This window comes from Triturus cristatus, chromosome 4_2 (genome assembly GCF_964204655.1).
Source record: "Triturus cristatus chromosome 4_2, aTriCri1.1, whole genome shotgun sequence".
Classification (NCBI taxonomy): Eukaryota; Metazoa; Chordata; class Amphibia; order Caudata; family Salamandridae; genus Triturus; species Triturus cristatus.
The window spans coordinates 556,545,698-556,570,803 of NC_140586.1; the positions used below are offsets into that span (position 1 = coordinate 556,545,698).

The following is a 25,106-nucleotide window of genomic DNA, read 5'->3' on the forward strand; positions in this document are numbered from 1 at the left end:
AAAGGGGTGTGCAGGTCAGTACCACTGGGTCCCTTTCTAGGGTGGGTACACTGCCTATTATGCCAACCTCCATTGGGAAGGGGCATGAGCCTCTCCCTAATTGGCTGAGTCCTCTCATCTTCAAGGTGGAGGGGACTGAGATGTGTGCTTCCCCTCGCCTCCCCCACCTGAGGGGTGGGGTTGGCAAAGGTGGGAACACCTCTCTTCCTAGCTTGGTTTTCCTGCCAATTCTCCCACCCAAAGTGGGGACCAGAACTGGTGAGAGCCAGTTTCTGGGGGCAGCAAAAGGCAGTGTCAGCATCCAAAGGCCCTTTCGTGGACTCAGCCCATCCTGGGTAGGAGGCATGATACCTCTGCCCAAGATAGGCTTTGTTTCTGGATCCAGAGCGCAGAGGCCTGTCTGGTTGTAGCAAATGGCAGGCAGCCATTCAGGAACCACACCAGCGCTGGTCGATTTTCAGGGAGCATCTCTAAATCCCATACTGTCATCAGTGTGGGTTTAATGTGCTGGAAAGTTTGCTACCAAACTTCCCAGTTTTTACTACACTTACAATGTCCAAGAATGGGCTTAGACACTCTAGGGGTACAGGGCTCATGCCTATTTATTCGCACTTTAGGGCTAGTGCACCCTGCTAGAGGGATGACTTACCTAGACATCAGGCAGTGGATTGCAGGCATATCACAAAGGGATGTGTGCCATGTCGACTCTTCACTTTTCTCCATACCAAAACACACAGCCTGCAGTGGCAGTGTGTGTGGGTGGGTTAAGGTGGAGGGTCTCTAAGGGTGGAACATTAGGTACTTCAGCCCTGAGAGACCTTCCCTGGTCACAGTGCCCTTGGTACCCATACTTTCACAAGAGGCTTACCTGTGGCCAGGGATGTGCCAATTGTGGATACATAGGTACAGTCTTAGGAAATAACACAGGCCCTTGGAACCTGATTGGCAGGGACCTAGGGCACCTAAAGTCAGGTTGCATCATATGTCAGGCAAAAAGTGGGGGGTAACCATGCAAAAGGGGGCACTTTCCTACACACAGCTCCTCCCAAACGAAAGAGAATGAGACTAACCTTTCCCTAGAGAGTCTTCATTTGAGTGGAAACCTCTGGAAAGGCCATCTGCATTGGCATGAGCAGTCCCAGGTCTATGTTCCACTGTAAAGTCCATGCCCTATAGGGATATGGACCACCTCAAAAGTTTTGGGTTTTCTCCTTTCATCTGCATTAGCCATCTGAGAGGTCTGTGGTCAGTTTAAACTAGAAAGTGAGTACCAAACATGTATGGGCTCAGCTTCTTCAGGGACCAAACCGCAGCAAAGGCCTCCCTCTGAATGGCACTTCAACGCTGCTCTCTGGGGAATAGCCTTCTGCTTAGGAAAGCAACAGGTTGGTCTTGTCCATCATCATTAGTCTGGAATAGGACCGCTCCTATCCCCAGCTTAGATGCATCAGTCTGAACTATGAACTGCTTGGAGTAAACTGGAGCCTTGGAAATTGGTGCTGAGCACATTGCCTCTTTTAGAGTGCCAAAAGCCTTTTGACAGCCAATGTCTAGTTCACTTTCTTGGCAATCTTGTTGGAGATGAGTTCTGTGAGGGGAGTCACAATGGACCCATATCCCTTCACTAACCTCCTATGGTACCCAGTCAAGCCAAGAAATGCCCTGACTTGGGCCTGGGTTGTTGGAGCTTCCAAGTCCACAATGGTCAGGATTTTGGATTGAAGGGTTTGGATTTGGCCTTCACCCACAAGGTGGCCCAAGTACACAACAGTTCCCTTCCCTATCTGGCACTTGGATGCCTTGATAGGCTTGCAGCTTGCACGGCTTGTAAAACCTTCCCCAGGTGGACCAGGTGATCCTGACAGGAAGAGCTAAACACCGCAATATCATCAAGATATGCTGCACTAAAGCCTTCCAACCCAGCAAGGGCTTGATTCACCAACCTTTGGAAGGTGGCAGGGGTATTCTGTAGACCAAAGGGCATCACAATAAACTGGAAGTGCCCATCAGGTGGCCATGCCAAGTCAAAGTCTACTTAGGTATTTGGCAGCCCCTAACTTATCTATCAATTCATCAGCCCTGGGGATAGCTTGGGCATCTGTCTTGGTGACAGAATTGAGGCCTATGTAGTCCACCCAAAACCTAAGTTCTCTCTTTCCACCCTGTGGATGAGGTTTGGGGACTTAGACCACTGGGCTGGCCCAGGGACTCTCAGAAGGCTCAATGACCCCAACTCCAGCATCTTGCTGACTTCAGCCTTGATGCTTTTATTGACTTATTCAGACTGGCAATAGATTTTAGTTTTTTGACAGGCAAGCTGCCTCTAGTGTCTACATCATGGTTACGCCAGGGTCTCTGACCAAGGGTCAGGGAAAAGAGCTGTGCATACTGTTGTAGAACATGTCTGCAATCAGCTTGCTGTTGGGCAGAGAGGGTGTCTGAGTAGACTACTCCATCCACTGACCCATCTTTGGGGCTGTAAGAGAGGAGGTCAGGGAGAGGCTAACTCTCTGTCTCCTGATCCTCATCAGTAACCATCAGCATGATTACATCAGCTCTATCACTATAGAGCTTGAGGCAGTTCACTTGTATCACCCTTCTGGGGAACCTGCTAATGTAATGCACAATGTATGTAGGAAAGGCTTCCAGACTTACGGGGGGGCCGAGAGGAACTAAAGAGGGGAGTGCACCCTCCCGTGTTTTAACACTGCTTTACCACAAAGTACTCCACACTACCGACTCGCTAATGAGTGGTTGGATCCATTTGAACAATCCTGGAATTCTGATAGTGTGGAGATCCCTGCGTGAAGTCACTATAGGGCACCACTATTGAGTGGGGAAGGAGGCAAATCCTTTTGTTTTATATTCCCTCACACACCCTAGTGGTGTCATGCTTCATCATAGGGACACCCCGACGCCTAGAAGTCAGGGTGGGCTCAACCGTCTTTCAGGGAGCTCTTAGGAAGATATTTTTGGCCAGGGGGATAAAGATTAAAAGCCCACCAACAGATCCCAGTTTCCCTTTATTCTTGGATCTGCTGGGGGTGATAATAAAATACTAAGTAAGGGTCAGTAGGGATATTATGGTCCAAAGACCCTATAGCCAACATGTTTCAGTCCTTGTAAGCCCCATAAAGGGTGCTGGACTTTCTTCAGGGCGGAGTAATGTGCCCCCTGGTATGAGTAATAAAGAGAATTTCCCTATACTACTTGTTATAAGGGCAACTAGCGCTCCTTATTGATTTTTTAAGACAAATTATTCTCACGTAATCACTCCATCTAGGAAGAGAAAAAGAAAAGAAAAAAATATACCACACGTTGTATATAGAGTTCTAGATTGTTCATATCTACATGCGTTCGTGTTCACTGAACTGTGGTGAACAGTTTTCCCACCACAAACGCGGAGGTGGCGAGTGAAAACACACTTCGTTTATCAAACGCTCGTGTTCGTATTATGCCCATTGTAGTGGCGGCATTATGCCGCATCCTATCACCTTTCACTCTTAGGTGTGCGTTGTTGTTATTGATCCAACACCTGTGTCATTCCCTCATGATCAAACTTGTAGCTTTAAAAATCGCCATATCTTTCGGAAGTGTAATAACGTATTCGCATGCTCTCACTTCATGCTCATTCGTAAATATACCTTTCACTCTCTCTCTCATTCATCCTTGTGAGAAGTTGGCCTGATGTATGATGTCACTAGTTCTAGTGTACACCTTATATCAGTCCAAACAACCCTTATGGTGATTGGTTGTAAAGTCAACCTTATAGACCAGCTATCCTAGTGGTAGCATGGACAAGAGCAGTCTTAGGCTAAACTCTGAATTGCATGTGAAGCCAGCTGTTATACCATTTGCAACCCCTTGAATACCAAATGAAAGGACACCACAACAGATATATATATAAAATAAAGTGTATTTATTCTAGTCAAACCCTCAGCACTCTTTATGAGATTCGAGGTAAGTACAACACAGTCTTATTCAAGCATACATTAAGTCACACAGGTAAGTAATACAGTTAGGCCCTAGGGGCCACGCAAACCATATACTAAGTAAGTGGTATAAGGACCACTGCCACGGAAATAGGATAGGCCTAGGCCTAGGGAATCGCTGGGGCTACACTACTCTACCAAAGGTTAGGAAGTGGGAGGCCCACGGGATTCAGGTGCAGAGTGGAAACACTCGCGCGTAATGCGTATAATTGATAGAAATAGTACAGTTTAGAATTATTAAGATTTAGGACACTTCTGGAGTAACTAGGAAGTTGAGACTTGAGAACTAGATACTAGGATAGTCAATACCCTGATGAGCACCGGAGTACCCAAGTTACCTAGCCCACGGGCTGCGGGTGCATAGGTGTGAAGTTGCGTCGGGTTTCGTCGTCGACTCCTATGGATGCCTGAAGGAAAGATGCTGACAGGCAGTCAGTGAAGAGTGTCCGGTGGATCCCAAGGCTGGGATCAAGAAGGAAGGATACCTGCAAGCAGAAGGGACAGAGTCTGGGTCACTAGCCAGTGACCACGTGGAACAAGGAAGGAACCAGGCGATGTCGAGAGATTGCAGGTGAAGAGGTGAAGCTTGTCGCAGCAGCCACGGGTACCAGGAGACGTCAAGGACGACCAGGACCAGGAGGCGAGCTGTCCCACGAAGGCTCTTGCTGTCGGCGGCGTCGAAGTCGAACTAGGACTCACCAAGCCTTGGCAAGCGGAACCCACGAAGAATGGAGGACTTGCTTCTGGTGCAGACCAGGAAGGTCTGGGGTGCTTCTCTTTTTCAGAAGAGCAGGAGCCAGTCTGGAGGAGCCAAACCAGCAGTCGAAAGTTACAGGTGTGTCGTCGCAAAGGTTACTAGCCAACGGGCCAGTGACCGGACAGACGCGGCAAGCAGGAAAATGCAGAAGGGCCCCACGCAGGACTCGTGGAGTGTGGGGGGGCTGATCTTCGGTGCAGATGGTGCTTGGGGTTGGGGCTTCTCAATCCCCGGTGCACAACTCCGAGGGTGCCTCAGAAGCTGCGCTGGAAGATACTCGCCACTTTTCCCAGGTAGCCGGTCCCACGTCGCCTCCACGGATCTCAGCTCGGCTGTGGATGTGGATCAGGGTCGGAGCAGTCTGGAAGTCGAGGCTCTGGTCAGGCTCTGCAGTCGGTCCCTCGTAGAACTTCAGCAAAGCAAAGGGTAAGTCTCTTGATGGTGCCTGTTTGCACAGGGTAGCCACTCCTTGGCCACAAGGGAGATTCTTCAGTCTTCTTCTTTCGTCGAATGTCGAAGGTCCAGAGTTTCTGTTCAAGTTGCAGGTTCAGGATAATCTAATTTCCTGGGACCCAGCTACCACTCTTATACTAATCTGGGGGGCTGGGTTGCCTGCTAGGTCACGCCTTATGGGTGGGACCTGGGAGGGGGGTGGTTACACCCCCTTCCCTTTGTCCAGTTTCGCGCCAGGACTGGGGCTGGAGTGCCCCAGCACCGCTTTGAACTGGACTATGCATGGGACTCCTTGTGTGCCCCAGGCATGTCTCATTCCTTTCAGCCTGCCCCAATACACTAAAGTCTGTCTGGGGAGGTGCTAGCACCTCCCTAAGCAGGAAACCTATTGTCCAAGCCTCCCTTGCCGGGATCACTCCCAGCAGCAGGAGGTCAGACTCGTGTCTGTGGCAGCAGCATCCATTTTGTGATGCTGAGGCTTTGGTTAGAGTTAAACAGCAAAGTAGGATTTTAACATGTCTCTCCCTCTAGAAGGGTGGAATAATAGCCTCATCACCAGAAATGGTATGGGGGTATTATTCCAAAGTGTTAGACACCTTACACAACATGTTTTGATAAAGCCAAACCATAGTTACCATAACCGTTTAAGATTATAAGGCACTTTAAGAGTATATGGTAGGCTATATCCTAGAACAGCTATAAGGACATGGTTCCGAAAGCTGCAGACAGGCTCAGCTCATGCTAGAGCACCATCTCACATGTTACCAAGCACTCTGCCTCCAGGATTGTTAAGGCCTGCCATAGGAGTGGCTGATAGGTACACATGTGTCTATATATAAGGTAGGTATAGGAATACTACACCTCAGCAAGGGGTGATTACACGACCTTGCCCCAGCTGAGTGATCAGCCAGTTGTGTCTGATTGGGAGGCTAGACCAGGGGTGGCATAATACATGCTGCAGCCCCTGGGAGGCCTAGGGTACACCTATGCCCTGGGTACCTAGGGTACACTGTACAGGGTCCAATAAGGTGATCCTTACCAATTGGGTATGTACCTAGGGTACATGGAGTCCATTTTAAAGAGAGAGCAGACAGCCTGAGACCCTGAATGGCAGGATCTCAGGCCAACTAAGTCGAAAAACCAGCTAGACACTAGGCAAAAAGTTGGGGGTAACCATAGTCAGATATCCACCTTCCTACAATCCTTACCCCGTTTTGGAAGGGGTTTCAACTCCTAGTGGAGAACCAACGCTTTTCGGGGTAGCCCTGTAGTCAAACACTATGTGTTTACAGGAGCACAATCACCAAGTTTAAGAGATAAATCAATTTTCGAGTCACTCGAACCGTCGGCCCACAGTTGTGATGGGGGAGACAAAACAAAACAAAACAAAGGACAATATCCATGAGAACAGTGCTGGAGGCTGGACCCCGAGGGAGCCAACTCTCTTCTCATACCTTATGTTCGTGACTTGGCTTCATATTTACTCACGTCATCAAGGGTCGTGCCCCTCGTCCCGTCCTATTTGGAGGTGGTTCCACTGCTTGGGGTTCTGAGTTACGTCGATCTCCCGCTATAAATGTATCGATGTCTATTGGATGGTGTCACGCCCATTTCCGGGTTGTGTAATGGACGTCACAGTGACTCTAGCAGGAATTATGGGTATTGTAGTTCTACACTCGAACAGCTCCGTTTTTAATGTGGAATCAGCAAAGTAATGCTGGTAGTGTCCTGCCTATTCATGGTCGTGAAACGTATGTCAACGTGACACTAGCATGAATCATGGGTGTTACGGTTCTAAAATAGGACCGCTCCGATTGCGCTATGAATATTCAATGGGAATTATAAAAGTTATGTTTATAATGTGGAATAGGAGTCTCAGCCACTCCCAGCGGTATATCGGGTTATGAAGATATCATTTTGTTTTCTCGTTCTATTAGATGTGTGAATACTCAACTTATTGGGACTGTAGGGCTAGAGATACCCAATCATATTATACGATTTTGCATTATCAATACACTAATGACGAAAATTCCGCCATAATGAACATTTAGATGTTTTTCAATGTTCGCCTCAGTATTCATAGTGAAGGGGCTGGACTTATATATATATATAATTGCATCACGGTCTTAGTATCTGATTAATCCGATCTGCCTGTGACCTACCATGATCTCAGGGGCGTGGGAGATAGGGTGATCATTGTGGAATGGGTTGCAATGAAATGTGTTGTGCTTAAGATTTGTAATTATCAATTACACATTCACAGCCCCAGTAGTGACACAATTAGGTAACTTAATTCACGTGATTTTGGAAACATTACATTATTGATTCGCCCTAGATATATGTGTTGTTGGGAGAGGGATACTTAAGGGTCGCGATTTACCTAAATTGATAAAGGTACTCCCTCTCTATCATGAGATGTAGATATACAGTCAATTACCTTTTATTGAGTTGAACCTGCTAATGCTCAGGTGTACCAAGTAGGTGACCTCACTTTTTTTCTCCAGGATAGGGTAAGGGCCACTCCATTTGTCCTGGAGGGCCCTTGGTGCCACTGGTTCCAAAACCCACACCTGTTGCCCTGGTTGAAACTCTACCAGTGCAGCTTTTTGGTCATACCAGAGCTTCTGGAGCTCCTGGCTGGCCTCCAGTTGTTTGAAGACTTTCTACATGTACTCTGCCATCCTGGAACGAAGGCCTAGGACATAGTCCACCACATCTTCTTTTGGTACATGATGGGCTCTCTTCGATTCTTGCCTCACAAGTGAGAGTGGTCCCCTTACAGGGTGGCCAAACGGATGTTAAAAGGGTGAAAACCCTTCTCCCTTCTGAGGCACCTCTTTGTAGACCAAAAGCAGAGAAGGTAACAGAACATCTGTAGGAAGCTGGCTCTGCATATACTATACCAAAGTAAGGTTTAGTGTGCACAGAGTCCAGTGGGTCCCCAGAGGTATAGCAGAGGCTAAATTAGATAATCCCTCACAGCTTTATTTGTGGGACTGCGTTGAGCAGCTGGGCTTATCAGGAGGGTGTGTTAAGCATTTATTGTATTCACTCAATCAAGGCTGATGTCACACACTCGGACGTTATGCAGATAAATTAGACAAGTATAAAAAAAAAGGTATACTTATGGTTTATTTTTAGAACCAAGCATGGCTTGGTACAGGTAGGTAATACATTTTTGCAAATGCACGACTGTTCAAGGAAATGCAGTTGTAATTGTAACAATTACAGGTTGATATTGCTTTTCAGAATTACACAGTAAATACTTTTTGATTACTTTCGGATGACTTTACAATAGTGCTCACTTTTCCCCATACATTAGCAGTTCTGCATAGAACACTTTCTAGACCCAAATTCTCCTACTATGGGTCCCTGTGTGCGGAAAAATGGTTATCGAACTCGTAGGTAAGTATTTGACTTACGAGGTTGAGGTTCCAGGGTTAGGGCCATGGTTCCGCAAGGACCAAGTGCACACTCTAGTTGCACCTCCAGCTGCACTGGGGTGGCCGAGTGCAGAGTGCAGGGGCCCAACGCTAGCCCCAGGGCTAAGGGGGGCCTTTGGTTGAGGTCTGCTGGCAAGCAGGCCACTTAGGTGTGGGAGCCAAGCTCTTACGGTTGCGGTCGGCACTGCAGGGGCCAACGACCGACACAAGAACTGCACTGCCAGCTGCACCGAGGCGGCTGGGTGCAGTAGGTAAAGCGGACGTCGGGGTCCCTGAGTTTCTCAGTGGAGTCAATCGGTTTTGGAAAGCTGCAGGCTCGGTCGGGGAGACTTCTTGGAGGCGACCGACGACTGGGAAGGCGACTGGGGATCAGGGAGGATGCTTGGGCACTGTCGGTTGGGCCACCCAGGGCTGGGATGGCGTCGAAGGCTGGGGTGTCTTAGGCGGCGGTTTCCTTAGGCTGCGTTCGGTCTGTCTGCATCTGTCGGAAAGAGGCTGTCGAACTTTCTGGATCACTTCAGTCAAGGGAACGGTTGTCTTACTTCCTTCAGTCGCGGTCGGGTGGGGCCCTTCAAGCAAAGGCTGCAGGTTTAGTTTCAAAGCTTGTGAGAGGCCAGGGGTCACTGGATCCTAACTTAGGATCGCCGGGGAGACAGTTTGGTGTATGGGGCCACTCGTTCTCAGCCCGTGGCGGCCGGGTGCAGGATAGTGAAGAATCGTGGAGTCTGGACTCTGAAAGTTAGGGTTTTGTTGGAGCAAATCCGTTACTCGTAGGAGACAGGCTGTTAGCTAAGTACAGGGCAGGTCCTCTGGGGGTCTGCTGCTGTAAACGCCGGTTTCTTCGCTGTAGGCAGGTCGTGGTTGGGACAGGCCGGTCCAGAAACCTGTATGGTGGTGGCAATGGCAGGCCACACCAGGGCTGGTCGATTTTCAGGGGGCATCTCTATGATGCCCTCTGAGTGCGTTTTACATTAAATTCCACACTGGCATCAGTGTGGGTTTAATGAGTTTTTAGTAAAGCCATTATGGAGCTGTGGAGTTTGTAGTGACCAACTCCCAGACCATATATTCTTTATGGCTTTACTACACATACAATGTCTATGAATGGACTTATACACTGTACGGGTACAGAGCTCATGCCTCTGTACCCTCATCTTAGAACTAGGGCACCCTGCTAAAGGGGAGACTTACCTAGGCCTTAGGCAGTGGATTGCAGGCATGGCACGCAGGAGAATGTGCTATGTCGACTCTTCACTTTTCTCTGCACCAAAACATGCAGCCTGCTGTGGCAGTGTGTGTGGGTTAATGTGCAGGGCCTCTAAGGGTGGCACAACGGGTGCTGCAGCCCTCAGAGGCCTTCCTTGGTCACAGTGCCCTTGCTACCCATAGTACCTCTTACAAGGGGCTTGCCTGTGGCCAGGGATGTGCCTTTTGTGGATAAAAAGGTACAATTTTGGCAAAGAACACAGGCCCTGGGAACCTGATTAATGCAAAAAGAACAATTGATGGACAGAATGCAGAACAATGTCATACATTCACCCCAGTACAGAGAGCTGGGCCTAAATCCATCGTTTATTTGCTCCTCATGCCATTCCAGTTCGAACCCAGCCATCTGCAAATCAGTCTTGATCCTGCAACCAATGGGACCAGTCTAGTCCAAACTGCCAATCCAAGTCTCCCCTGGACCGGAAATAAGCATCCTGGGACTGGTTTCGGGGTAACACCCCTCATCAGCCAAGCTAGCTTTAATCCAGTGGTAAAGTGAGCAAGAGACCCATGTCTGGGCATACCCTGACAGCTTTGGGCGAACAAAGCAAACACAAGGAGATGATGGACGGAGTGCTGAAACTTAACAGACACTCACCCCCAGTCACAGATCTGGGTTGAATCCGTCATTGTTCTTTAGCTCACTTCGCCACCCCAGTTTGGACCCAGCCATATGCAAATCAGTCGCCTTTGCATTTGTCACCCCGAGTGGGACAAGTATGCCCAGACGTGAGTCCTGTGCTCTCCATGCCACTGGAGTCAAGCTATTCTGGCTGATGAGGGGTGAAACCCCCAAAACGATCATAGGATGCTGGTTTCCAGTCCAGGGAGGACCTGGCCTAGCAGTTTGGGCTGAACTGTTCCCATGAGGCACAGCGTCAAGACTGATTAGCATATGGCTGGGTCCAAACTGGGGTGGTGAAGTGAGCTAAAGATGATGGATTCAACCCAGATCAGTGACTGGGGGTAATTTTCAGCACTCCTTCCATCATCTCCTTGTGTTTGCTCTGGGAACCTGATTGGCAGGGGATCCAAATAAGAAGCCGGTAAATGACTGGCAAGAAATCAACCAATGATAAGCAGTGGGCAGTCTCCAAGCCTCTCTGTATTGTTGGTAAGCCACAATATGCTTTGCAACTGATGGTGGATGCGCTTTCTAGTAGGCTCGACCTAAAAAATGCAACAAAGAGTAGATACAAAAAGGTAAGGTTAAAAGGGTTTTATTTATTAAAAAATTAGAAGAGCTGTTGGATAACCAATGGGCACTGATAGCGAAGAATTAGAGAAAGGATATTACCCATGTATACGGAATTGAGGCAGGAGGCAAGATCGTGCCTAAGTAGCATTTTACACTATATCGTCTATACGTCAAAGATAGTTATAGATCATGAAGACTTGGGAGGAATGTGGGGGCACAAGAGTTCATGTTAGGGAATTGCAAGATACAAGATTACTGTGAAAGCACCAAAGCTACAGATTCCAAAAGATTCAGGCAGCATGATATTGGGCTGGTTCCCCGAGGGTCTAGAAAATGTAATCAGAAGATTGTGGTGCTGGTGAATGTAATGTCAGCTAAATGAAGGTGTTGGCAAAATCCAATACAACTTGAATACCTTTTACAGACTTTGGAACTTGTTTGTCATGGAAGAAATCATGCATGCCATTCGAGGCATGGAATGGTCCTTCTGCGTGAGATGGGGGCCACTGTTTTCTTTTTTTAAACTGTTTTTATTGATGAACACCACAAACAGCACAGCAATGCCTGCAAGTCTTGGCATATCTTCAGCTATACAATCAATACGCGTGAATAATCGACACACAGACAACATACTGACTCGTTATTCTGACAATTCTGCTACAGCGGTAAATGTTTCATGCATTTCGACCCCACTACGTCGCAACTCCACTGTTGGAGACAGCAAATCTCTTCTCTATACGTATTCCATGCTGCCCACTTACGATCCTATTTTTTGGGGCACCCTCTGTATTTGAATACATCTTTTTTCAGCTATCCTGGCCCTATCTATCCAGTCCCTAATTCGTGGCGCCTTCCCCGACCCCCATTTCTGTGCAATGCTGCGTTTGGCAATGGCCCACCCGAGGGAGACCCATGTTTTCTCGGTCTGATTAAAGTCAGTGGCGTCCCATACATTTAGCAGGCATAGTTGCGGGGTAGCTGTTAGTTTCTCCCCCCTCAGCCCTCTCAAGTTGCTTGGCAATTCCGTTCCAGTATGGCTGGATGTCTCGACATGCCCAGATCGTATGAAAGAAGGTCCCCTCTTGTTGACATTGCCTAAGGCAAAGGGGATTGAGATGGTGGCCACTATTGAAATATTTCTCAATGGAGTGTAGAGAAATTACATCCCCAAGACCACTAAGAGCTCTAGAAATAAGTATCTGTCTGCTGATACCCTAGGTATTTCAGAAGTGACTTCCTTTCAGATTGACACCTTTTTTTGTAGCCCAATATTCACATTAGTGTCTCATAACCTTTTTGCCGGGAGCAAAAGCGGGGGTACTCTATCAATGTGTTTGAAAAACTGTCTATTTATTTATTGAAAGTAAGTCAGTAGTTTGGCCCTCCAATTGGAATTATTACATGTATGCATTTCCTTGAATTGTAATGTCATAGGCTCACAGGAGTGGTGGTACCTACTTAAAATAGTTATGGTACAAACTAACACAAAGTTACAAAGAGAGCTACTGGCTGTACTCTCATCATTTATTTCTTTATGGTGAATTGTTCAGTGGCATCAATGCCCTTATTACGAGGAATTGAGGACTGCAGGAAGTTGACCTAAAATTAATGCATTTTTAAGGATATTACTGGGTCATGAGGCGCATCTGTGTCCTGAATTTAATTATACTCTTCACGACTGTGCATCAAACTGATAACCTCTTATTCATACATATGGGTTAAATAATTATTTTGGATGAATGTGAAATCCATGATTGAAGTACAATAAATGACTACAAATAAATTAATTTAGAAATAAAAATTATAGTAAGGATTTTTTCCACCAATTTCAGGTTGTTTAATTATTGATAGGATTTTTTCCTGCCATCCACTGGGTTCTCTTTGCTAGCCATTTAATCCACCCTTTTCTCTAGTGCCAGTCTGTTTTTTCAGATTGATGTTGCACGATTCCATTGGTGTGCGTCTGTTTTCTTGGGATTGATGTTGCACGATTCCATTGGTGTGCGTCTGTTTGTTGGGATTGATGTTGCACGATTGAATCGGTGTGCTAGCTCAAATAACCCCTTGAGACTCTATACATGCTGCTACTATTGAGTATTTCGGATTGTTCTCCATTATGACTCTGTACTTGTGCTGGGCCTGGGAGTGTATACTAATATGTTTGGAGCTGCACCTTGTGATAAAATCAAATATCATCATTGGTCCAAGGCTGCCATTCCCTTGCATACACTTTAAATGGGAACTTGGTTTGGGGTTCATTAGACACTATTGTATTGTATCGTGCAGGGCACAGTACTGAATCGGCCATAACTCACATTATAGATGAGGCACTAAAAATAATTGACCAAAAGGAAGCCTGTGTACTAATCCTTCTTGATCTCTCTTCAGCATTGGACACCGTCAAACATGATAATCTCCTAGACTTTCTGAGATATAGAATGGGCCTATCAGGATCAGTTCTAAATTGGTTCACCTCTTTCCTCCAAAATAGATCCCAAAGATTTAAGGTTATTCAGTCCCTATCTATGACCGTCCCAGTCACTCTAGGAGTTCCACAGGGTTCATCCCTCTTGCCTATACTCTTCAACCCTTTCATGGAACCCCTGACTGAAATTCTCAGCTCCTCAAACATCCATTATCATATGTACGCTGACGACACCCAACTATACTTAAAGATCACCTCTCTGGATGATATCACAACCCTCAATTCAACTCTGAAAAAACCCCAGACCTGGCTGGCGGACAACCACTTGAAACTAAATACCCCAATGAATTCCTCCTAATCACTCCTCCCAATAAAACTACCAGTATCGAAGAATGGCTTAAACAACTCACAGCGCTCTACTGCCAACCTCATATTGTTGACTCAGCAAAATCGCTAGGACTAATACTGGACAGAAATCTTAACATGCAGAAACATATCAGGGCTGCAACAAACGGCGCAAATATTCAGATCAACATCCTGAGAAAACTTAAAACCATTCCTTCCTGCAAATGACTTCAAACTGGCTGTTCAAGCATTAGTAATCCCAAGACTAGACAATGGGAGTGCAACACTAAGCGGTCTTCCCAGATCATTAACTGCCCCTCTAAGAGCTTCGCTCAATTTAGCGTCTACGCTAATCATGGGCTCAAAAAGAATTTGTCATATTACCCCCGACCTTAAAGCTCTTAACTGGCTTCCTTTCGAAGCCATAATTCAACTAAAAATTGCTTGTATGACCTACAAAGCCCTACATCACAATACTCAGAGATACCTGGCCCAAAAAACTGTGCTATCTTGTGGAAACAGATCCTCCAGAAGTACCAGCAATCTTCTACTGAAACCACAACGCTTTACCAAAAAGAAAACATACAACCGTGCCTTCTCTGGAATCGCTCCTAGGATATGGAACGCACTGACCCCTGAAACTAGAAGGAACCCTTCTTTCACCTCTTTTAAAAAAGATGTAAAATCTCTACTTTTAAGGTAATTCTCATGAAACATTGTACAATTGCATCTACGCAACTGAACTGTATGTCAAGTCTTGTACATTTGCATCTACGCTACTGAGAATTGTATTTCAAGTCTTAACTATGTATTCTTATGTTCCTTTTGTTCCCTACTCTCGACTCATGTAAAGCGCTCTGATATCCGCAAGGGTCATGTTCGCGCTATATAAAACCTTCAAAATAAATAAAAATAAATATTGTAAATGTATATAGTGCGTACTCCAGCAGACAAGATAATGCGGTGCCTTGTGGGCGAGTAGCTCGCAACTCCATGGAGCCCAGGGGGAGTCTGTAATGTTTGTTGTAAGTATTGCATTTAGTAGTATGTCATGAACAGTCTTGGTGTTAGGACACTGAATACTTGCATGCAGTTTGTAGTCTAGAAGAAAGTTGGTTGTTAATACATTGATACAGATATTTTAGTTATGTATCGATTCACATTCTTAATTATGCTACTGTGATTAAAGGGAGTGGCAGCAATGTGTGTCATTCAGCTATTTGGTTATCCTGGTACACTGTTATCAGAGGGCAGCAACATCTATCATTCAGCTATTTGGTTATCCTAGTACACGGTGTTATCGGATTTCAGCAATGTGTACCATTCACCTCTTTGTCCTAATACACTGTTATCGGATGGCAGCAATGTGTATCATTCAGCTCTTTGGTTATCCTAATACACTGTTATCGGATGGCAGCATTGTGTATCATTCAGCTCTTTGGGTGTCCTAGTACACTGTGTTATCGGACGGCAGCAATGCGTATCATTCAGCTCTTTGGTTTTCTTAGTACACTGTTATTGGATGGCAGAAATGTGTATCATTCAGCTCTTTGGTTATCCTAATACACTGTTATCGGATGGCAGCAATGTGTATCATTCAGCTCTTTGGTTATCCTAATACACTGTTATCGGATGGCAGCAATGTGTATCATTCAGCTCTTTGGTTGTTCTAGTACACGGTGTTATCAGATGGCAGCAATCTGTATCACTCAGCTCTTTGGTAGTCCTAGTACACAGTGTTATCGGATGGCAGCAATGTGTATCATTCAGCTCTTTGGTTATCCTAGTACACATTATTGGATGGCAGTAATCTGTATCATTCAGCTCTTTGGTTGTCCTAGTACACGGTGTTATCGAACGGAAGTAATGTGTATCATCCAGCTTTTTGGTTGTCCTAGTACACGGTGTTTCCGGATGGCTGCAATGTGTATCATTCAGATCTTTGGTTATCCCAGTACGCTGTTAACGGACAGTAGTAATGTGTATCATGCAGCTCTTTGGTTGTCCTAGTACGCATGTTATTGGATGGCAGCAATGTGTATCATTCAGTTCTTTGGGTGTCCTAGTACACGGTGTTATCGGAAGGCAGCAATCTGTATCACTCAGGTCTTTGGTTGTTCTAGTACACTGTTATCGGAAGGCAGCAATGTGTATCATTCAGCTCTTTGGTTATCCTAGTACACTGTTATCGGATGGCAGCAATGTGTATCATTCACTTCTTTGGTTATCCTAGTACACGGTTATCGGATGGCAGCAATGTGTATCATTCAGTTCTTTGGGAATCCTAGTACCCTGTGTTATCGGATGGCAGCAATCTGTATCATTCAGCTCTTCGGTTGTCCTAGTACAATGTTATCGGATGGCAGCAATGTGCATCCTTCAGTTCTTTGGTTGTCCTAGTACACGGTGTTATCGAATGGCAGAGGTGTTGTTAGAGAATACACTTAGACATACTTTGAGTCAATGCTTACAGAGGCAGGGTCAGGAAGTCTAGGGAAGAGTTTAGGATTTAGTTTGGAAGGTCAAGCAGTATAGGAAGGAAGTAGTGAACATAGTCATGTGGAAGTACAGCAAGAATACATAGGTCTCATCTGTGAAGTGCCTGTCATGACTTCACCAGTTGCTGTCCACTGTTGGCATGTTCAACACATTTTACTTTCATGATTTTTGATCAAACCATATATAAAGTGTTATGTTTTTCGTAAGCACAACAGTTAAAGTGTGTTACATGCATTGGTTAACCTCGCTGGTATTGTCATGTAAAACAGTGGCGCCACATGATGAGCCCTGCATAATGAGTGTATCTTGGCAGTGATCGCGAGCGTGCTTTGAGTATAATGCGTGATCTATTGGCAAGGTGCGCATAAAGTGGCAGCCCCACTGACTGCATGGTCCTGGTGACTTGTCTGATTGGGGATTAACTAGATAATGTGAAGAGGCTTCTGGTGGCAAAGGTTAGAATTGTGTCTACTGGTTCTAAAAATATAGGAAAGGGCGAACTAGAAGGTTGCTACAATAGTTAATATTGCTGAGAGCTGTTGAGGGAATAAGTGTATTTGCTGTGTGAAAATAAATGCTTGGGTGAATTTTATGTATGTTCAGTAGTTGAAATCTTGCTACTGTGTTGGTTCTGAAGGTCTCCATGTTCTTTGTGGGATCCAAGTATAGGCTAATGTTCCTGTGCATATACTTCGATTCCCTGAAACCTTAAACTTGCGTCATCCATTGATATGTGCATTTTTAATTGGGTAAGCGTCACTGGGCATACCTTATAAATATAAAGGAATTGTGGCCAACTAGCATTCCAAACCTGCCAAATTTATTTCGGTTGTGATTTTTTTTTTGTTGAATAAATTGAGATTCTGTTGCCAGGGTTGGTCGTGTTTGTCCAGCTTCGGTGCAGGAGGCCCAGATCAAGGCCAGATTATCAGACTAACCTTTGGCATGTTCACATTATCAGGATAACTGCTGACCATGTAAATGAGGTCAATGTCGATTAATTGTATGTCATTTTATCTTGTATGAATATTCTGGAACCCATGGGTTGGACACAGTCCTCCTGGGCCTACGGTGGACACCCTGCCTTAATGAAAGGGTGCAGTGGGTGGAGCGCCCGGTGCAAAGGTGTGCGCTTAATCTGGAGGTCAGCAGATTGCGTTCCAGCCTGGTCTATTCAACCTTTTCTCCTTCACAGGACAATACAATGTTCTGTTAATGCTGACACTTATTCTTCGAGTGTCACAATATAATGTTTCTGGCGTGCACTAAATAAATAGCTGCTGTTCTTATTGTGACAGAAAAGAGGCTCTCGAGGAAGCGATCAAGAGGAAGATTGAATTGGATAAACGGGCTCTACATATGGTCGAAAGCCTGCTTGAAGAAGATGTTACCGAGGAGTTCCTTCTGGACTGCGTATGTATTTCTCTTTATCGTTCGCTGCTTTTCTTTCCCTTTAAGAAATCGCTTCCGGGAGGGCTTGGGCCTGGAGTACATTATGTGTTGATAGAGATATTGGTAGAGGCCCCTCTTAATTCTATTACTGTGTTAATAAGGAACATAACATTTGAACACTATTCCTATTACTTTTAGAAGTCTGTGATTGAATAAATTATATCGACGTGATCACAATATTCTTCAGTATATCGGGCCTGTTTAGATTCCGGGTTAATGTCCGTTTCATCCCACCAGCCTCCACCTGCAGACATGCCGGGCCGGGTCCAATATAATCCCTTCCTGTAGGTTCGACTTCCCGTCAAACCTCTCTGTAAATGCGGTGCCCGGGTTCTCTCTAGACACGTGTGTGCATGGTTGTGTGGCGGTGCATGACTACTGTGGCCTCACAGGTACTTTCTGTTCACTGGGAATCTACCAGGTGTCCGCTCTATGCGCGTAAAGTCTTTTCTGTACTGGCATTGCTTTGTTTCAGGCAGTAATTACGACACTGACTGGAATAAAGCAATGGCGAGTACAGAAGATCTATTTTACTGAAACTAAGGATGGAAGAAATGCATTACTTTGCTTTACTAGCTGAAGTGTTTGAGGTGGCTCATACTATGTTGGCTTTCTTCAAAGGAAGCTGCGTCGTTTGTTGTGAGTAGTGCCTTTTCTCACCGCATTTACCCTCAGAATTGGTTCCCATCTCACTGAGCCATGACCCATCCACTTCTCTGCACCGGTCTGTCTGAAGAATCAAAGGACCTGAGATAGACAAACCTGCCTCTCACTTGATGAGGAGTAAATTACAACATTGTTATGTTTTTCTGTTCTGCAAATACAACTACCATAATGTAACCTAAATCTATTAACTCCTTCTTAATCTCATTTTGAACTCGCGTGCAACTCTCTTTAATATACCACTCTCTGTCACAGGTTGTAGGCTCTTGCTATTTAAAGGAAAGGAGGAACAGCTTGGGAACCTGCTTCCACTGGGGAACAACTCTCCTGATCCCTGCTTGGAAAAAGTGGTAGATGGGCAGCTATGTTTCTCTAAGTGGCGAGCTTAGCTCTGAGTGATCAGCCTAGGAACTCCAAACAGGCGACCAGTCCTACAACCTGCGAAGCCCGATGGTTTGCCAGACCTTGGTGGTCTACCTCACTTTATGATTTACTGTTCCGAATCAGCTCCTCCTGCCTTCCTTATGAAGGTGTTAGTACTAGCCCGGCACAGTAACTGGTAGAGGTGCAGGAAGCAACCAACAACACCTTATTTAAATGTATTTATCTACATGCTGTCACTCGTCCATGCAGCCTCTGCAGCCCTCTATCTACCTGACCACTGTCTTCAATGTAGCCAGTCGTTCTGACACAGTTTATGTCAGAATTAAACCCCTTTTCTTCCCCCCTAGTGTGAAGCAGCCTGACCAATAATACGTTTGTGAATGTACCTCAATTTCCTGTGTGCAGTGAATTTGGAGGTGCTTATACACACCTGTGAGAGTGTAAAGTTCAGTTAATGAGAAACATCTGAAATGAGGCAGTCTGAACACTGTGACTGAGTTGTCTTCAGTCAGTCAATGCGTGAAGGGGAGAGGCTGGATTGAATCCACCTCCTTTGTCCTTCTGGTTCCACGGTGTAGGTTATGCTGCTGCTACTGTTTCAAATTTTTCAGAGTTCCTTCACCTGGGATATCACCTTGTATTTTTCTCCAAATCTAGGTTTTTAAATGTCTCAACAAGCAGTAAGTTGGATTTTTTAGGTGCTCCCGACACATTGCCTTCTGTTGGTTCGGGATTTCATTACATTGGTGGTTTCCCCCTGTATTGATGGGGGCCTGCACAGATATAAAGACACTGTGTGTGCTGTTTTTCCAGCCTGAAGGTAGAAAGATAGTCCTGGTTTTGTAATTTAGTTCCTTGGAAAAATGGTGGTGACTTTTGGAAGGCCCCGTACATTGCAGCAAGGTGGATGCAAATTATCAGTCACAGATCCTGTCGAGCATGTTTCGCATAAGAGCATCCTATCACAAGTATTCAAGGGTCAAGTTAGCCCTCCTGTCTGAAAGGTCACATACCACCTCTCCTCTCTCCAGACTCAGTAAAACTATTAGGAGGGACTCTGACATGTTTCTGACACTTTACTGTGCTATTGTGGGAGACCAATGTGCAATATCCCATGCATACCAATATTGTCCTCTAGCTCAATTCGGATCCCTGGCGATACCATTCCGCTTCCACAACACTGACCTAGTTCCTGGCTTCAGATGCCATTCTCTTTCAAACCAGAGCATATATACTCTGCACTACATGGAGTATTCTACAGAAATGAAAGGCTTCTGTACCATTTTACTATACTTTTCTACTGTTACATGAAGTTTAATTTCAAAAAACCTAAATTCATATCTTCAAGTACAAATTCTCGAATTAAAATTAGGGATAGGCACCCAAAGGTACAATTATGGGTTTCATACAGGCATTCTTTATTGAAACTGTCCCGAAGTCCTTAATAGAAAACGTCTGTGACCCAAAAAGTTATCACCTGCTGTACGGCATTCGATTTCCATGTCCAAATCACTGTAAATGATAATGTCTGCTATTGCATGGATAGGCATGACTACCGTGAAGTATTATGCAAGCAATCTATATGTGTCGCATTTCACAAATTCAAAACTTCTGATAGTTTTGTGGTTTCGTGTTAATCCAAACCTGTATCTGTTCACCAATAGTTAATTTTTAAAAATAAATAAAAAAAATTAAGTTCAGGGGTTCAAAGTGTTTTTTTCATTCAGGAGCCCAATGCCAGCAAAATCGAATTTGGGGTTCCAAATATCAGGGCTTCCTTATCTTGATTTCAGCATTGCCTCTTTTTCCCATGAACCTACATTTTCTCTCTCTGTCTCTGATGTGTACGTTCTTTTTCACCTCTTCTTTGTTACTGTTATCCTACCTTACTTTCCTGTCTCCTTTCTTCCTTGTGTGTGTTTCTCTCTCTTGTTCTGGGTGAAAGTTTGTGATGATGAAAAAATAATACCAAGCCCTCAAAAATGAATGCTAGGGCCAACCACCTGCGAAGAGTAACACAGATTAAACACTGCTGTTTAGGGAGGACTTCTTCTCACTGTGCACCTTCTTTGTGGTAAGAGGGAACATTTGCTTTAAGACTCTGAAACCAAGACAGTTGTACTGCAGACTCGGGTATTTTAATCTTTTTTTATGAATTTATTATGAGTTGAACATTGATGAGCTTAACTTTTTAAAAAGCTTTTCTTTTATATTTTTACATAGGGTAAATTTATGACACCTTCTCATTACAAAGACACGATAGATGAGCGGTTTATCATTCGATTATGTGGCTATCCCTTATGTCAAAATAAGCTGAAGAATGTAAGTTGAACCCTTTTCCTCAAACTGTCTATTTTTATTTGAAATCTTTGATTATATCCTTGTCAGATACTTCTTTTGCTTTAAATTGTGTTGCCCTCTACACTAAAGTATTGACATGTCTTGATTAAGATTGCATTTCTAATTTCCATTTTTCTCTCAAGCATTTTCTCAATTTAATATTTGATGTAGCTGAAAGTAGTGGCATGTGGCACATTTCTTAATCGTATGCATTTTGACTGCCATTGTGCGTTATGCTGGAGTGATAATGCTCAACCTCAGTAAATCCTCACTCAGTAGTGCAGGTCATTTGCTCTGTTTGAAAAATCATCACATTTTAATTGTTATTGCAATATCTGTAGCACTGACATTTGCCTTCCTACAGTTCGGGTGCTTGATAATGTAACACGTTGTTTTAAAGAAATGTCTTAAGTTTGTTTTGCAGCAAAAAGTAGAAGTGATTAGAAACATAATGGTAACGTTGTATTGGAAATTATACAGTACAGTTAGTCTCCTTGCCACCCCAAGGGACTCTAGGGGAACGTGTGCAGGGCTCATTCTGGCTTGCATCTAGTGAAATGAGCGGTTATGACAAGTCTACTAACATATTGCCTATCGGACTCTTTGAGTGACTTATTGTGAAAAGTCAAAAAACATTCCAGGTATTTGTTCATGGCCCATCTTGATGGGACATTAGAAGCAAATGTATTGTGCCAAAGTGGGTAGCATTGCCCTACCAATTAATTAGATTTGAGAATATCTGTAGACTTCTCGCCATGAGAAGTGCAAACGATTTAAGTTTAGTTTGGCACTTGAATTCAGTATTTGAGTAAAACTGTTAGAGGAAGCAAAACTACATTGAGAGGGCCAGGGGAAATGTTATGACCTTCCTTACCTTGCACTGTAGAGTATTGCTGTCCATGAGATAACCATTTTGGCGTATGGGGAGCGGGAGTCTCGTGGTGGACTGAACACCAGTTGCAGGGTCACCAGCAGTTGTTGGTGGCTTCCCTGCTTATCTCCTTCTACGTATTCAAATCCTTTTCTTCAGCACATTTTCACCTGTGCAGTGTTTGCTTCCTAACACTGACCGAGTGACGAGGAACACTGCGAAACCTTGAGTTGCACATACAGACGTTTGTCTGCTTGGACTTTCTGATGCACCTCATCTGCACTGGCTATCTGCACCTTTTCCCCACTGAACTCCACTCCCTGCTGAACTCTGAGAAAATGGGTGAGCTTTCTGTATGATTACTGAACTGGCAGCTGATCAACCTTGGAGCAGGAAATCGCCCCCATGCTGCAATCGAATGCTTGTGTCCAGAGGTTCGAGGATGCCATTTCATTAGGATGACATGTCGTAACAGCAACATCAGAGGAGGATTTCAGAGTGTATCGTGTAGCCATAGTGAGTTCATTATGCACACACAAACACATCAGCAGTCAGTGCAACTCACCTTGAAGTATGAGTTCCAGCCTAATTTTGAACTATTCGCACCCTTGACAATCAAGTCAATTAGTCTTGGTGAGAGAACAGTGCCTCTTTGTTTTCCCACATTGAGCAATTTACGAGCTAGTCACATTGAACAAGCAACTCTGTGAGACAATTTTGATTCTGTGAATAACCCTGACTATTTCGTTTACACTTTTACTGTTTTATTCGTTTTCCATTTTTTCCTCCAGGCTTTTTTGTATGTCCTATTTCACCAAACCTGCTCTCCTATTTATTGCACATTTTCTGAATACATAGTTATTTGCTATTAAGCTGTTTATCACTCCTCGCCACCAAATGCTTGGAAGGAATGAGTCAGGTCATTTAACGTTTAATTGTGAGATATTAATGGTTTCAAGTTAAAATAAGATAGGAAAGGTGGTTACTCAAATACTCTTGGTGTTGAAAAGGCAAGAAATCTTCCTGTGTTTGTTTAAGAGGATGAAGAGGATATGCTCTATCAGAATGAAGAAGCAATCAGGAGGTTAGAAAACATTTTTTGATAGGCACCGAATCTGGTAGTAAGGAGACACACATATTTTTTAAAGAGCACAGTCTGCTGAAACTGTAGCGATGTATGCTGCTTCAATAAGAGTCCTCATTGCAAAGTGTAAGTTTTGAAGCCTTTACTAGAGTCTTTAACAAAAGGATTCCAGCAACATCAATCAATTGCAATAACCTCTCCTTGGACAAAGCTGTAAAAATTGCCAATATCATACATGACTTCAAGGAATATGACAAGATAATGAGTAAGAGGCCGAAAACACTGTGTGTGTTTGTTTGTGGTTAGGAATAAAAAGTGGAGGCTGCTGGAAGTACTATCAAGCCTTTCTAGCAGAGGAGGAATGTTGAATCAGAATCACATGAAACTTTGTCCCAAGATGAAAGATTTGGGACAAAGTGTCATGTGGCATCTTTCAAGCAGTTCCCGGTATAGGTAAAAAACTGTGCTTAATGTGGGTCTTTAAATCACTTTGCAAGGGCCTACAAGATGAAACAAAATGGAAATAATGTCACTATTGTGGTGAAAGAAACTACACAAACCTAGTCAGTAGTGTCAATAGCATGCTTTTGAGTGTGAGAGATTATATAATGATTTACCCTTTCGAAAGATCCCATTTAAGATATTGTGTTTGTGCCATTACTTACATAGTCTGGTTCAAAGATTAACATTATTTCTAGAGGCACTATTCAAAAGTGGACTGAATCAGGAATCCTTTCCAGCTGGCATTATCCCCGGGCGTGTACAATGGTACCTACATTGATATGCAGGGATATTTTGAGACCACAGTGGAATCCAGATGATAGGCAGTGTGGCGGAATGTACATGTTTCTTTTGATGGACCCGATATTTTAGGGTAGTATCATCAAGGGTATTCGACTCAATAAGTCTTGTGGGTGGATAATGTAAAGAGGGAGCAAGATTCACCTAAATGTAGTATGCTCAGTGACCATATAGACCTTCACTAGTTTGGTGAAGAAGTGTATGTTAGTGCTCACCAGGTCCCCGAGGATGAGTGGGAACTTCATGCCATCCCTGATGTGGTGCCTCCCTAGTTTGGCCATTGTAGTTTATTGTTTTGTTTTCTACTTGCATTTATATCGTGATTGGTATGCCTGATGAGGAGCCAATATTATTTTATAAATGGTAGCTTGCTACTCTGTGCGTGCCGTAAATGGTAGTGTGTGTCTGATGAGCGACGTATAGGGACAGTGTTTGAGGATCAGAGTTGTCCTGTTTTGTGGTAAAGCATCAGCCAGTAGGAATGGGCATTATACAACCACCCATAGTATCAGCTCCGATTAGGCCATTGAAGAGAGAACAGATGCACAACTATTGCATGACCAGCCATAGTATAAGCCCTGAGGAGTACACTCCAATATGACTGGGGAGCATCCCATAATAGTGGTCATTATACAGATGGCCATAATAGACACCTGAGAGCCCACCCATTGTGGTAGGGAGTAACCCAAATTAATGAACATTACACAACTATCCATGGAGTTTATACATGTAGAGTCCACCCAAATATCAGTGGGCGTTATGTAACCAGCCCGGGCATATGAGGTGCTGAGGAGAGAATACCATAGGAATGGGCATTATACAAACAGCTATTTTATATGTTCAGAATGATTAGTTCAAGCGTGGCAGAGGGGCACTTAAAGAAATGATCAAACACCAGGTGTGCACCAGGAACAGTGATGGTGCCATCTATTTATATCAGACAGTGACTAAATAAAGATCAGACCAAATATGTACATGGGTCACTTGGTCCACCTGATAGTGGTGTTGCACACACAAAAGATGACCAATTAAAGAATGCTTTTCAATTTAAACATCACTGACACATTTTATGGACCGAGTGTTGAAGCCTAGGCAATGGACTTTGTGGCTCTGTACTAGGTAGAGTCAGCGTG

The 25,106-nt window shown here is 44.5% G+C and overlaps 1 protein-coding gene across 3 annotated transcripts in view; it reads left to right on the forward strand.

Annotated features, from left to right (window-relative positions):
* Window positions 1-25,106, forward strand: part of RPAP2 (RNA polymerase II associated protein 2) — a 583,455-nt gene that overhangs the window by 49,949 nt on the left and 508,400 nt on the right. For all 3 annotated transcript variants that reach the window (XM_085602183.1, XM_085602184.1, XM_085602185.1), the window contains exons 3-4: window positions 17,677-17,791; window positions 21,101-21,199. In XM_085602183.1, the coding sequence (XP_085458309.1) occupies window positions 17,677-17,791; window positions 21,101-21,199 (214 nt within the window). The remainder of the gene's footprint in view (window positions 1-17,676; window positions 17,792-21,100; window positions 21,200-25,106) is intronic.